Here is a 12,873-nt window from a genome sequence, read left to right on the forward strand (position 1 = left end):
TCCCCTCTAAAATAAGAGAATGATAAAACTAAAAAATATATATGATGTATCATGCAAAATTCCACCGAAAATTGGTTTGAACCAAATCTATTAAGTAGTTTATTTTAAATACGTATGTATGATGAGGGCTCATTTGCACTATATGACTTCGAGCAAAGATTCTTTGTCTTTTTTATTAAAATTATTTAATATCATAACTTTTATATTGTGTTACTTGCTGTTACGGAACCCTTCTAGGGCGAGTCCGACTCGCACTTGGCCGCTTTTTTATTTTTTTAACTTTTTACATCATAATAAGAAAATAACATATCTTAGTTAGTTAGTTTCTTACTTTTTGTTCATTTTTTTATTTAAAAATAATTAACTAGATCGTAAAATAAGCACTGGCTATTAAATACACTTTAGGAACAAGAAATTTTGTGAAAAAATAAATAAATAAATAAACAAAATAAATAAACTCTACTTTTCCTAACATATGGTAGATTCTCAGTAATTTCAAAGATATATTTATAATGGCGATTCAAAAGCGCTTAGTGTAATTTAATAAACTTTATTTGACTTTGACTTTGAACAACAACGATAACCTATTTTTCTCTCAAACACTATTCGCACAGTGATCATGTACTAAGTTTTTGCAGTAATAAATATTGATGTAATTTCGTAAGCCAATATTTTAAAATGAGAACTGTTTTAAATTTTGTTTTTTTAATGACGAACTTCATGCGCGCCGTTATCCTTTGATAAGTGCACAAATGATGATAATCTCTAGTTACCAGTGGGAGGCTCCTCTGCACAAGATGCCGGCTAGAGTATGGGTACCACAACGGCGTCTATTTCTGCCGTGAAGCTGTAATGTCTAAGCATTACTGTGTTTCGGTCGGAAGGGCACCGTAGCTAGTGGAATTACTGGGTAAATGAGACGTAACGTCTTATGTCTCAAGGTGACGATCGTAGTTGTAGTGCCGTTCAGGATTTTTGGGGTTTTTCAAGAATCCTGAGCGGCACTGCATTGTAATGAGCAAGGCGTATCAATTACCATCAGCTGAACGACCTGCTCGACTCGTCTCTTATTTTCATTAAAAAAATCTGCATGCCATGCTTTTAGTCGCGCTCTTCACGTACGGCAAGTGCGTTGCGCTAAGGCACGGTCAATGTGAAGAGAGGCTATTAATTACTGCAGTTCAGAATGCCATAGTACATCTCAACGAGAATGGCCATAAGCCAAAAATCATTAAAAAATCATTCTTTTATTGTCTGCAAAAAATTGCTTAAATTCTTTTTTAATTATTTAATTACTACTTTTATTTTCGCTTTGCAATAAATCGTTTGTTAAATGGTAAATACTTATAAATATTTCATTGAGAGATCTAGAAATCTCATTAAGGAAGATGTCGAAGCTACCATGTGCCAATAAACTTTAAGCTCAAGAATAAAATAGTTTTATAGACTGCTTCGAAGAGAAACTAATTGCATATATATTAAATGTATTCTATGAATAATTGATTACTTGAGTGTTCTATAAAAACTCGTGTTACGCTCAGACCTCGCTTGGTTTGAATACGAAGGACAATTTACATTACTGTTGTTTCCATAGTATGATTTTGGTTTAGTATTGTTTAATTCCTTTTCAGTAGATCAGATCGGATATTAAAAGGAGCTAAGTAAAGAGTAGTTACAATTTTGCATTGGCGTATGGTCTGTCCCAATTGGTTGAGTCGCCTACGCGGCTTCCGGATGTGGATAGCCACATGCCGTCCTTATTAGATCTTCTGCTGACTACACATCCCGATAGTTACCAGGTCCAAACGTCCGACCATTGCCTGGTCAGGAGTGTAATGCGCATCCGACGCCAACGTCGCAGACCACCAACGACCCGCCGCATTTGGCACTACAAGTCAGCAGATTGCGATAGGATACGGTCCTTTTTTGCATCCTACCCTTGGGGCAAGGTTTGTTTCTTTCGGATGATCCTAATGCCTGCGCCGTTGCAGTAGCCGATGTGATACTGCAGGACATGGATATTTTTATACCAAGCTCTGTAGTACCGATCGGTGGCAGATCACAGCCCTGGTTCGATGCGTCAGTTAAAGCAGCATCTGACTGCAAAAAACAGGCGTATTGAACTTGGGTTGCGGGGCTTGGCACAAAGGATCCGAACTGCAAAGTTCTTAAGTCAAAGCACGTCGTCAAAATCGGTGAGCAGCTTTCCAGTTACCCGACCGGAATACGCAAGTTCTGATCGTTGTCGAAAGCTGCTCTTGGTAACTTCAACGAACCGTCCATGCCGCCGTTCCACATGAAGAATGACACCCTGGCCCATACAGAAAAAGAGAAAACCGATCTCCTGTGTGACAACGGAAAAACACCGCCGACTATCCCGCGGTGTCAGAGCTCTATGCCTGAAGTACAGTTCAGACACAAAACTGTTAGGCGAGCTCTGTTTTCGTTGGACGTCAGGCGGGCTGGATGGCATTTCTACAATCGTGCTTAGAACGCGTGCCACTGAGTTGACGCCGGTGCGAACGCGTTTATTCCGGCACTTTTATTCCAAAGGCGTAGTCCCTGACTCATGGAAGTCAGCCCTTGTCCATCCGATCAAAAAAAAGGAGACAGTTCGGATCCGGCACACTACAGGCCTATTGCTATTACCTCCCTGCTCTCCAAAATCATGGAGAGCATAATTACCCACCAGCTTTTAGTATACCTAGAAGGTTACGACCGCCAATACGGCTTTCGCCATGGTCGGTCGGCAGGTGATCTTCTGGTATATCTAACACATAGATGGGCGGCGGCTATTAAAAGCAAGTCGTTTGTCACTTGGCGTTGCGTACAGACGTCGCTTCATTGTGTGTTGTTCTACCGCATTTATCACGGGGAGTGTTCCGAAGAGCTGTTTAACCTGATTCCTGCCGCCGACTTCCACCTTCGCACGATACGCCACAAGTTAGGATATCATCCCCACCATTTGGATGTGTGGCGGTCCTCCACAGTGCGTTTTCAAGGAGCTTTCTTCCATGTACTACAAAGCTGTGGAATGAGCTTCCTTGTGCGGTATTTCATGACATGGTACGGTGTGACATGGGTACCTTAAAAAAAGCGCGTACTCCTTCCTTAAAGGCCGGCAACGCTCTTGCGATTCCTCTGGTGTTGCAAGAGAATGTGTTTCTTCCACGAAACATAAAAAGTGAAACAAGAAAAAAAAATCTTTTGCAATCAACATTTATTACTTTTACTGTATGTTAGTTTAATACATAAATATAAAACAATTTTAAATAAAAAAGCTTATTTGTAGTGGTCTCCATTGGATGCAATACTGTCCTTTAAACGTTGAGGCCAGTTATCAATAGAAGCATTTCAGCAAAAATTCTTCACTGTCAATCGTACGGATTGTTTTAGGGACTCCAAATTATCATTGCGTTTAGATTAAGCCGTACTTTCTAAATCATAATACAGCGGCTTAAGATTGGGTCTAGACGACGGCTAGTCTTCAGCTCTGATGAAGTCCGAAACGTTCGATTCCAACCAAGACTACATAGACAGAGCTTTACCCTAACCTTCTCAAGAATGGTATCTTGATACACTAGTGCCGATGTTTTGATACCTTTTTCACAAATGTATGGCTCAGCCACTCCTTCATAGCTAATACCCCACCAAACCATCACTGAAATCGGATAGTGCCCACGTTGCACTCTGTCGACTAATTGGGAAGTTTCTTTAGAGCTTTGAGCATAAATACGGTCATTTTATTTGTTAAAATGTTGCTCAATTGTAAAAAAAATCTCATCTGGAAACAAAAAATTTCTGTGACCTCCCTTTGCGTACCGCTTCAGGAGTTGTTTCGATTTTACCACCCTATTCTTTTTTGAAATTTTCAGTTGAGAAATGACCCGTATGTCTCTTATAGGCTGCAAGTCCTAAGTTATCTTTTAAAATAACCGAAATGGTTTTAGGTGCTATTTTCATCTCCCGAGATAAAGTCTTTTGCTTTCGGATATGATTTCTTCGAATTCTTTCCCTTACTGCTCCCACCTTTTTTCGTACGAACACTACGTGGACGGCCAGATCTTTTTCCGCTACAAACACAGAAGGTCTAATTGCACCTATTAATAGCCCGGTACATAATCATTTTACTAATACGATGTATGGAGAGTTTTAAAAATTGCATTTGGCTCCATACCTATTTTGTGTTATGTAATCAAAGCGATTCGGTTTTCTTTATCACCCCACTCCATTTTAATATCGCAAAATATTGTACAATGTATTGGCGCCAAAATGAGAAAATTCAATGAAGAATCATATTAAAATGACCGATTCCAAATTCAAATGTAATATTTAGTTTATTTTTAATTGTAAGAGTATTTATGGCCATACTAAGTATATAGTCTGTTAAATCACTTGAAACCCTATAAGCCTATAGCTAATATATGCTAATTTTAGTTTCAATAAAACCAAGCTAGTAGTTTCTCACGATAGTTTTCATATGGCGCGAATCTCGGCGCTCAGAGGCCGACTAATAAGATGAGCTCTAATCTACAATTAGTGAGTGTAGGGTAGTGACATCATTGCAGCGATGATATTTCAAAAACTCTACGTCGTCTGCAAAATATTTTCATACCAATTTATTCTGTTTTGAATAGTGCAAACTGTAGGGTAAAATATTCACTAAGGGTGATATTGGCTGATACTTAATTATCGCTGGATATAAATAGTAGCAACAAAAGGACTTGGTGCCTATTAAAATTCATAATATAAAATGATTGTGCGACTTGATAACAGTGTACATTATGTTATTTAATTTTCAGTAGACACGCTATTTGCGGTTTATTTTTATAATGAAATATTTCATGCATTTTGAATAACCACACTGTGTGATTTTTTTTCAGTTGCGATAAATTTAGAGAACTAATTGAAAATGTATTATATTGGTATATATATAAATATTGGTGAGGTTCTAGGGTCACATAAGCTTCTTATTGTATTCTATACTGATAGTAAGTTTTTGATAACGATACCTCACCATTACCACAGAGAAACTAGTTAATAAGTAAATGCAGTTTAACTGTTGTTGCTTCCAACATTTCTCCATAAGTCTAGGATGTTTTCGTGTCATACGCTAACAACTTGAATTGTTTTTGATTTTTGAATGAGAACTTTTTCCTGAATTATAACTATTTAGAACTGAAGTATCGATTTATATTTTTGTTTGTATTTGCTACTAAGACTTAATATGAGACGTCTCCAGCCGGGCTAGTATGCGCACCACGAGTAAATTATCTCTACGCATTTTCTCCTCTTATCTCGACATGTCTAATGAAGTTAACATGGTTGCATATTTATTTCGCCTCGTTACAACGACGGACGTAATAACGTGACGAGGTATTTCATGAATTCTGATATGGTATTGTAATGGGTATCATTTACTATTAGATAATCTTCTTGCTTGGCTTGTAACTTCTTATCACAGAAATATATCTAAGTCTGTATTGAATAAACATGGAAAAAAACTTAAAGAATACTTTTAACAATTCTTTCGCCAGTAGAATGGTATATTATCGCTTAGCCATAAAATATGTTTTGTTAAACAATAGGACATTGTTTGTTGGTAAATAGATAAACACCAAAACCAATCTTGGCTTACAATACTTTGCTGTTATAAAAATTACGGCGTTACAGTTATTATTATATAAACTATCAACTTTAGCATGTATTCAATTCTTGCAAATATTTTTCTTGCATGAACTTACCGCCCCTATTCAGGTAACCCCCAACGCGCATCTGCAAGACACTCAAACAATAACAACCTAAGTGTGGAAAAATATATAATATCCTTAGAGGGAATTGAACCCACTATCCATTGTTTGATATTGAGACACTTATGTACCACTTCATTTACGGGCTTGATTTCGAGAATTGAGGGGAATTCGATGGGAATGCGATGCTTGACACTTTCACGCCATAATTATTAAAGCGATTATCATCAAAATTTTCCACACGCGTTCTCAGGTATACAAGAAAGGATATAGGGTGCATTTAATCACGCAATTTTGAAGAGATCCCAAATAATATTAAGAATAAATCGAAATATTTTAGAAGTTTGTTTTTTAATGAGTTTTATAATTTTATTACTTAAAATTATTATAAATATATAATTGATGATATTATAAGGTGTCGTTGAACGAATTGTAATATTTCCAATTAAGACTACATATTTTCTTTAGCTATCGTGTTATGTTCAACCAGTATGTTTTTTAGCGTTTTGGAAGAATTATGTAAAATATTAGACGTAGAAAAAAAAATAGTTTAATCAGTATTTCGTCTGCCCTCTCAGGCTCTCAGCCTGCTTCCATTCAGTTCAGTTTCATGGGATAAAATGAGAGTCACAATTTTTTGGATGACATCCCACTCTTTCTATATCAGTTTTAAGCTGGTCAAGTATCGCCTGGGATTTCTCTCTTCGACTGAACTTCCTATGGGACTAAAATTCTGGGTTCTTGATGGCCCATACATAACCGTACCGACAACGCCTGCGTTATAATATGCATAGTACCAACAGGAGGCTCCAGACACTCGTCGTTGTAACGTAACGCATTTGTAATCACGGTTAACGAAGTTCAGATACATAAGAAACTCTGATTTTCTGATCGGCCCTTATGCCTCTCCAAACAGGCCATAAACCACCACCGTAACTGATTCTTTCTTCAATGCAGCACAGTGTAAGACACTCTCCTCCTCTTTGATGCACTCTCATCAGAAAAGACAACAAAGTCAAGCGCTCATCGATGGTCTATCGTTAGTTTTGGATTATTAGTTGCTCAGGCTACGCTCCGACAATCTTCTTCTAATGGCAGAATCGCTCACAGTTAATCCTCAAATCCCACGGAGCTGCTCAGCAAGTTCAGTGGAGTAAAAGTGACGATTTCTTAGAGAAACTGACGCTATATGACGGTACCAGACATGAAAGAAATTTAATGCTCACAACGGGTATTGAATCTGCAACCCATTGCTAAATAGAAAATCAAATTTGTCATAAAATGATTAAAACCTTGACCATATATGTATAAAATAATCAGTACAAATTGTGAAAACCAAATTTTGTTAGATACATTAACTTACAAAAGTCACAAACATTTATAAAGACATATTTCGAATGAATAATCAGCAAGTTCACTATTTTGCGGATCTCTATTACACAATGTTAGACTATATATGAACAACTATAAGCAACGGTTCAACCTCAATCTTTGGCCTACTCCCTCTGTGACCTAATTTACAGGATTTCATTTATTTTCCTCCCGATCTATTTAATAAACCATTAGTGGGACATATCGCTGGCAACGCTGTAATTACTACAATAATTAATTGACTTACTTCTAAAAATTGCTTCTTTCTAATATCGACACTATAATTTATCGAATAGAAAAATATTTGCGTTGTTTTTAACGGCCAATTTCTGTATTGATACTTTGGTGGACTCTTTTTTCGAACCATTTATGGATTAATGTATTCGTATTTTCAGTTAGGTATGAATGTGTCAGATTATCGTCTTGTGTACTATTTGAATTTGGAAATTTAGATTGACATGCAAATACAGATTCTGGATTCTAAATAATCCTGGCCTTAAGCCGTTTAAGGGCTAATTTAGGAACACTGTGTTTTTGTTTGAAGTTATCCTATCGGTAGGAAACATTACAATTTTTCTCTATCACTTCATTTATACATATATTGCTATTATTACTATGAGTAGGGTTAAATATCTTAATGTAATGTCAGTAGCAGATATTCCTCTAGCAAAGGCATCTCCTATTGCTTAGCCATATTTTCTTTCTGTGGATTTCCTTTGCCTGGGACAACCCAGCATTTTCTTGTAACGTCATCGTCCCCTCTCGTTCATTGAAGCCTTCTCCTTTTCTTCTTATTCCCTCTCGAGGTACCGCTTGATGCCATCTTTGTATTTGTTTTCTAACATGTGGCCTACAATTTTAGTTTTCTATTGTGTATGTGACATCTGCAAGTTTGTCTTGCTTATATCTTATCTGCCAATATCGACTAGCTTCTCGCTTATTACTTAATCCAAGTGATCATGTTTGAAATAACGATGAAATATCAAAATACTTATAAACTTCACATAAAGGCAAATATCCGGTTTTTATATATAAAAATCTCAAAAGTATCAAAACTTAGTTTCGGATATGCATTAATAGTCAGTCCGTTTATTTTGGCGGACTGACTAAGGTGGACTGATTTTGATAGAATTTTGGAAACCTGCAAAATAGTCGCAGTGACTGATTACTAATAAGTGTTGTAGGTTGAAGCTAGTAGTTCTTTATAATTTCATGTAAATGTACCTTTAGAACATTACGTTTTAAAGTAATGTTAGTTAAAGTTTCATACTTGCATAGGTATGTGCATTATCGCACGATATGCCTCCATCGAAACCTATTTCCATAAAAGGTCGCAATTTGCGTGGCCTACAATGAAGCAATTTATAAGAAGGTTGAAAACAACGCTGTTGTTTAAAAACTTTGAAGGCTCAATTTAAATGGGCTTGCCAATCGGATATATGAAATCTTTTAAGAGACTTTGTAAGAAAATCTTGATTGTATAATAACTTATGTCGAAATGAACCGGAATAAAATCTAGGATTTATAACTAAGTCTATATTATGACAATAGAAACAGGACAGCTTGTTGGGTACCACAGCGGTGCCTTTTTCTGCTGTCAAAAACCGTAATGTGCATGCAATTTGTGCATTATTGTGTCTCGGTTTGAATGGCGTTGTAGTAAGTAAAATTACTGGAATTCAAATCTAAATAATTTTATTCAAAAATGGGGTATGAAATCACTTATTGAAAGTGAAAACTGTCGCACATCTGAAAAATTATGCCTCAGACCTGAGAAGAACAGGCACAAGAAACTCTGCGGGTTTCTTTTATCCTAAAAATATTATTACAATGTTATATCATACAATTACATGTATTACTTAATAGCCTGAATAGCGGTCGCTCCATTTCCAATTACCACACAAATATTTCTTAATAATTCTTTTTGTTTTCGAATTACATTTATTTTTTTATTACTTTCTTTTAACATTTTCTGGGATCTTGTTGTAAAAGCATACCTATACATCGCCCCACAAACTACTTACTAAATCGACTTATCTGAATAGTAGGCAAAATAAATTTATTTTTGAATGAACTTATAAATCGGGTTTATCAAGGGTTTTGCCTTGTAAATGTGTAACTTAGTCAAATAACTATTACAGTAATGCAAAACTAGGAAGTTTCTTTGCACAGGATGCACAAGAATTCCGAGTGACACTGCATTGTTTTTGACAGGACGTATCAATTACCATCAGGTAAAATCTTACCTGTCTCGTCACTCTTCCTCATGAATAAAGGCTTCACCAGAGAGTAAACTACCTATATAACTATAGCTAGTTGCCACGCAATGACAGCCTTGAAAGTTTTTCTCTTCCGAAGTTAATAAACGCTGCAGATAGTTCATTGTTCACCAAGGGGGTAAGTTACCTATTTCAAACAAGGGTGCAATCGGTAGGCACGGGACGAAGCCAAGCCACATTCGAGGAAAATAAAAATGAATTAACATTATTTTAACAAATATATTGCAAATCTACTATTTTACTTTGAAATCTTGGCTTGTAAATTGTAATTGTACAGTATCGCTGTCTCTTAAAATATTGTATATGTCGCAAGTATTGTCGGATTGTCAAAAGACTTCATTTCTTACAATTTATCGGCCTTTTTTTAGTGACATTGTAATGTCATGGGTTGCACAATGACAATCTACCATGTTATAATATCACTAGTGATTGTTATATCACGCATTTGACAATATCGCTGCGATATTTATATATTTTTTTTTTTATGGAATAGGAGGACAAACGAGCGTACGGGTCACCTGGTGTTAAGTGATCACCGCCGCCCACATTCTCTTGCAACACCAGAGAAATCACAAGATAAATCAATCAAATATATACAAAAATGTATTTTTACTGCTTTTCTTCCCGCTAAACCACGTTGATAGTGATATCATACTACTTTGCAGCCCGCATTTTTGTAAATGAGACGCACTTTCGGCCTTGTTGTTACATCAATACAAATATACTTTTCCTGAAGGCTCAAAGAATATTTACTTCAAAAAACTCAGTCAGTATCAGAAATGTTAATATGCACAGTTACACGCAATCATTGCGGTAAAATCAGATCATTTATAGGTTTGTCTATCTATTTATCTAGATAGACTGTGATAGGTGTGAAAACGTCGAAAAGATTAAGTTTCACAGTCAATGACGTTCTTTGTTGACAGTTAACTGAAATGCTCATACACTAACACAAAGTAACGAATAAATCGCGAGTGTAAGACGTAGCTTGTCACGCTCACCAAAGTAATAAACCTGGCCTGTTTTTATTGGTTGTCTATGAGCAATAGGTTCTACCTAGATGTATAACTTATCTAATGCAGCAAGGGCCGCTTTATAGATGCTGTTAATAATTACGAATTTGATTTTTCCAGATGCGGAAGGCACGGGTGGTGCAGACCTGCAGCGGAAGTTGGATCTGCTGAACGGCGCCCTCGATGCTGAAAGGGCTGAACAGGCGCGGCGGCAACTGCAGTACGTCGCTCATTGTACGTTCACCTTTATATTCTACAGCTCATTCCATAATACCGATGAGTGTTATTTACGACTATATTAATTAGGTATACAGGATGGTTTTTTGTGAAGGGTGGTGATGGCTAAGTTGGAAACTACCAGAAAAATCGTAAAAGGAGTCATGCCCTCGATTTATAAGAAACCAATAAAAGCATATTAAGTTATTAAAAATTTCTTGAAACTTTGACGGAAATCGACCCGAATAATTTTTCAAAACAAAAAATATATCCTATATTATTGAAGTTTCATTTGTTCTAATACATATCTTTGCAAATATTGATCCTTATTAGCAACAGAGTCCATTAGTCCAATAATACAGAATGTAATTTTTTTGATAAATCATTCGGGTGGATTTCCGTCAAAAGTTCACGAATTTTCTCTGAGTCTCGTAGTTTCCAACTTGGCCATCACCGCCCTTCGCAAAAACCACCTTGTAGTATTAATTATGTGATATATTGTACAACTTATTATATTACACCAACTGCTGGCAGTTCACCATTATATCACACTTTATTTATTTAATATTACAAGGAAACCTAACAAGCACATCACAAGAACTGAACAATATAGGAAGAGATACAAAATGTAAATTTAGATGCGTCTTAACACATGTTTCACAGATACAATAAACATATTATTTTTTATTGTTCAATATGGATATTTCTTTTTATATTTAAAAAATATTTATTCAGTTACGGTGACTTGGATTTTTACGCATGTCTTAATAAATGACACTCTTTATATAAAAAATAATACCATTAAACTTAAATAATCTATTAAATATTGTGAGGGTCGCGGTGCCCATCAAGCTCACCATTATATATTGTACACTCTTTTTTTATATGAAAATAAGGGACAAGACGAGCAGGACGTTCAGCTGATGGTAATTGATACGCCCTGCCCATTACTATGCCGTGCCGTTTAGGATTCTTGAAAAACCCCAAAAAATCTGAATGGCACTACAACTGCGCTCGTCACCTTGAGACATAGTATGTTAAGTCTCATTTGCCCAGTAATTTCACTAGCTACAGCGCCCTACGCTACACAGTAATGCTAACACATTACTGCTTCAGGGCAGAACGAGGCGCCGTTGTGGTAACCATAATCTAGCCGGCATCCTGTGCAAAGGAGCCTCCCACTCGTATACTCTATTGTGTTGCACTATTGAATAAGTACACCGTATTACACCACACCGAACATTACACAGTGTTCGGTGTAATACATATATCTTTTTAAAGTGACACTTCTGGGATTTATTACACAAATATAACTGGCAACAAAATTTTATGAACGATGCGGGACTCGAACCCGTGACCTCTCGCGTTCCGTGCGAGCGCTCTTTCCAACTGAGCCAACCTAATATTTAAAATACCAAGCGTGGCTGTCAAATCAAATTCGGATACAGTAACTATAGGCTTGCTTTCCTTTTCTAGCTTGCTGTATCTCTGTTAGAGTTCTTCTACTCTCTAATCCTTTGTTTGTCTATAGGCTCACAGCACAGAAAGATTTTTCTGTACCGTGTATGGGCTAGTAAATTGTAAGCCTTATAAGTAAGAAATGACATTGTAAAACGTGACACTGTAGATTTAATTGTAAAGACAACCTAATTTAACCGTCCGAATTAATTTGTTTCAATATTATTTTTGTTTTTATTTAGTTTTGTTATTTCCTAATAAAATTTTATGATCATGTTTTCAGCGGGATATTCGGAGGACTCGGACTACACGTCGGACCTCAATTTCCCGGTCGGCCAGCATCCTAACTGCAGTGCCTCCCAGTTCAGAACCGCAGCCCATCAGATGCATACACCACAGGTATATGATATATAAAATGGTCACATTATCTTTGCATCTCAAAGAATGCAAGCCCATGCTTTCAACCGCATAATAAGAAGTCATATATTTTTCATATGACCTGCATTGAAAGTGCGAGTTTCAATGCTTGTTGTGCCATACAAAGTTACACAATTTCAGACCAAGATTATATGATACTTAATTTGGCCATAAATACTTTTTTTCTTTGTTTCAGTATTTTTGGCAAGACTAGATATATTTTTATAGAAAACCATCGTTTTCTGCACGACAACAGCCCAATGAAGTTTCCGCCCTATTTACAATCCTGTCAAAGAATTTCTTGTTTATTTCGAATCTTTATAATTAATATATTTTGAATCATCAACTAGACTGACAGATTTTTTCGCT

The 12,873-nt window shown here is 36.3% G+C and overlaps 1 protein-coding gene across 1 annotated transcript in view; it reads left to right on the forward strand.

Annotated features, from left to right (window-relative positions):
- LOC126973054 (phorbol ester/diacylglycerol-binding protein unc-13-like) overlaps window positions 1-12,873 on the forward strand; it is a 115,531-nt gene that overhangs the window by 102,501 nt on the left and 157 nt on the right. Inside the window, exons 6-7 of the mRNA XM_050820168.1 lie at window positions 10,534-10,647; window positions 12,371-12,486. Coding sequence (XP_050676125.1) covers window positions 10,534-10,647; window positions 12,371-12,486 — 230 coding nt within the window. The remainder of the gene's footprint in view (window positions 1-10,533; window positions 10,648-12,370; window positions 12,487-12,873) is intronic.

The sequence above is a fragment of the Leptidea sinapis genome, chromosome 28 (genome assembly GCF_905404315.1).
Source record: "Leptidea sinapis chromosome 28, ilLepSina1.1, whole genome shotgun sequence".
NCBI classification, from domain to species: domain Eukaryota; kingdom Metazoa; phylum Arthropoda; class Insecta; order Lepidoptera; family Pieridae; genus Leptidea; species Leptidea sinapis.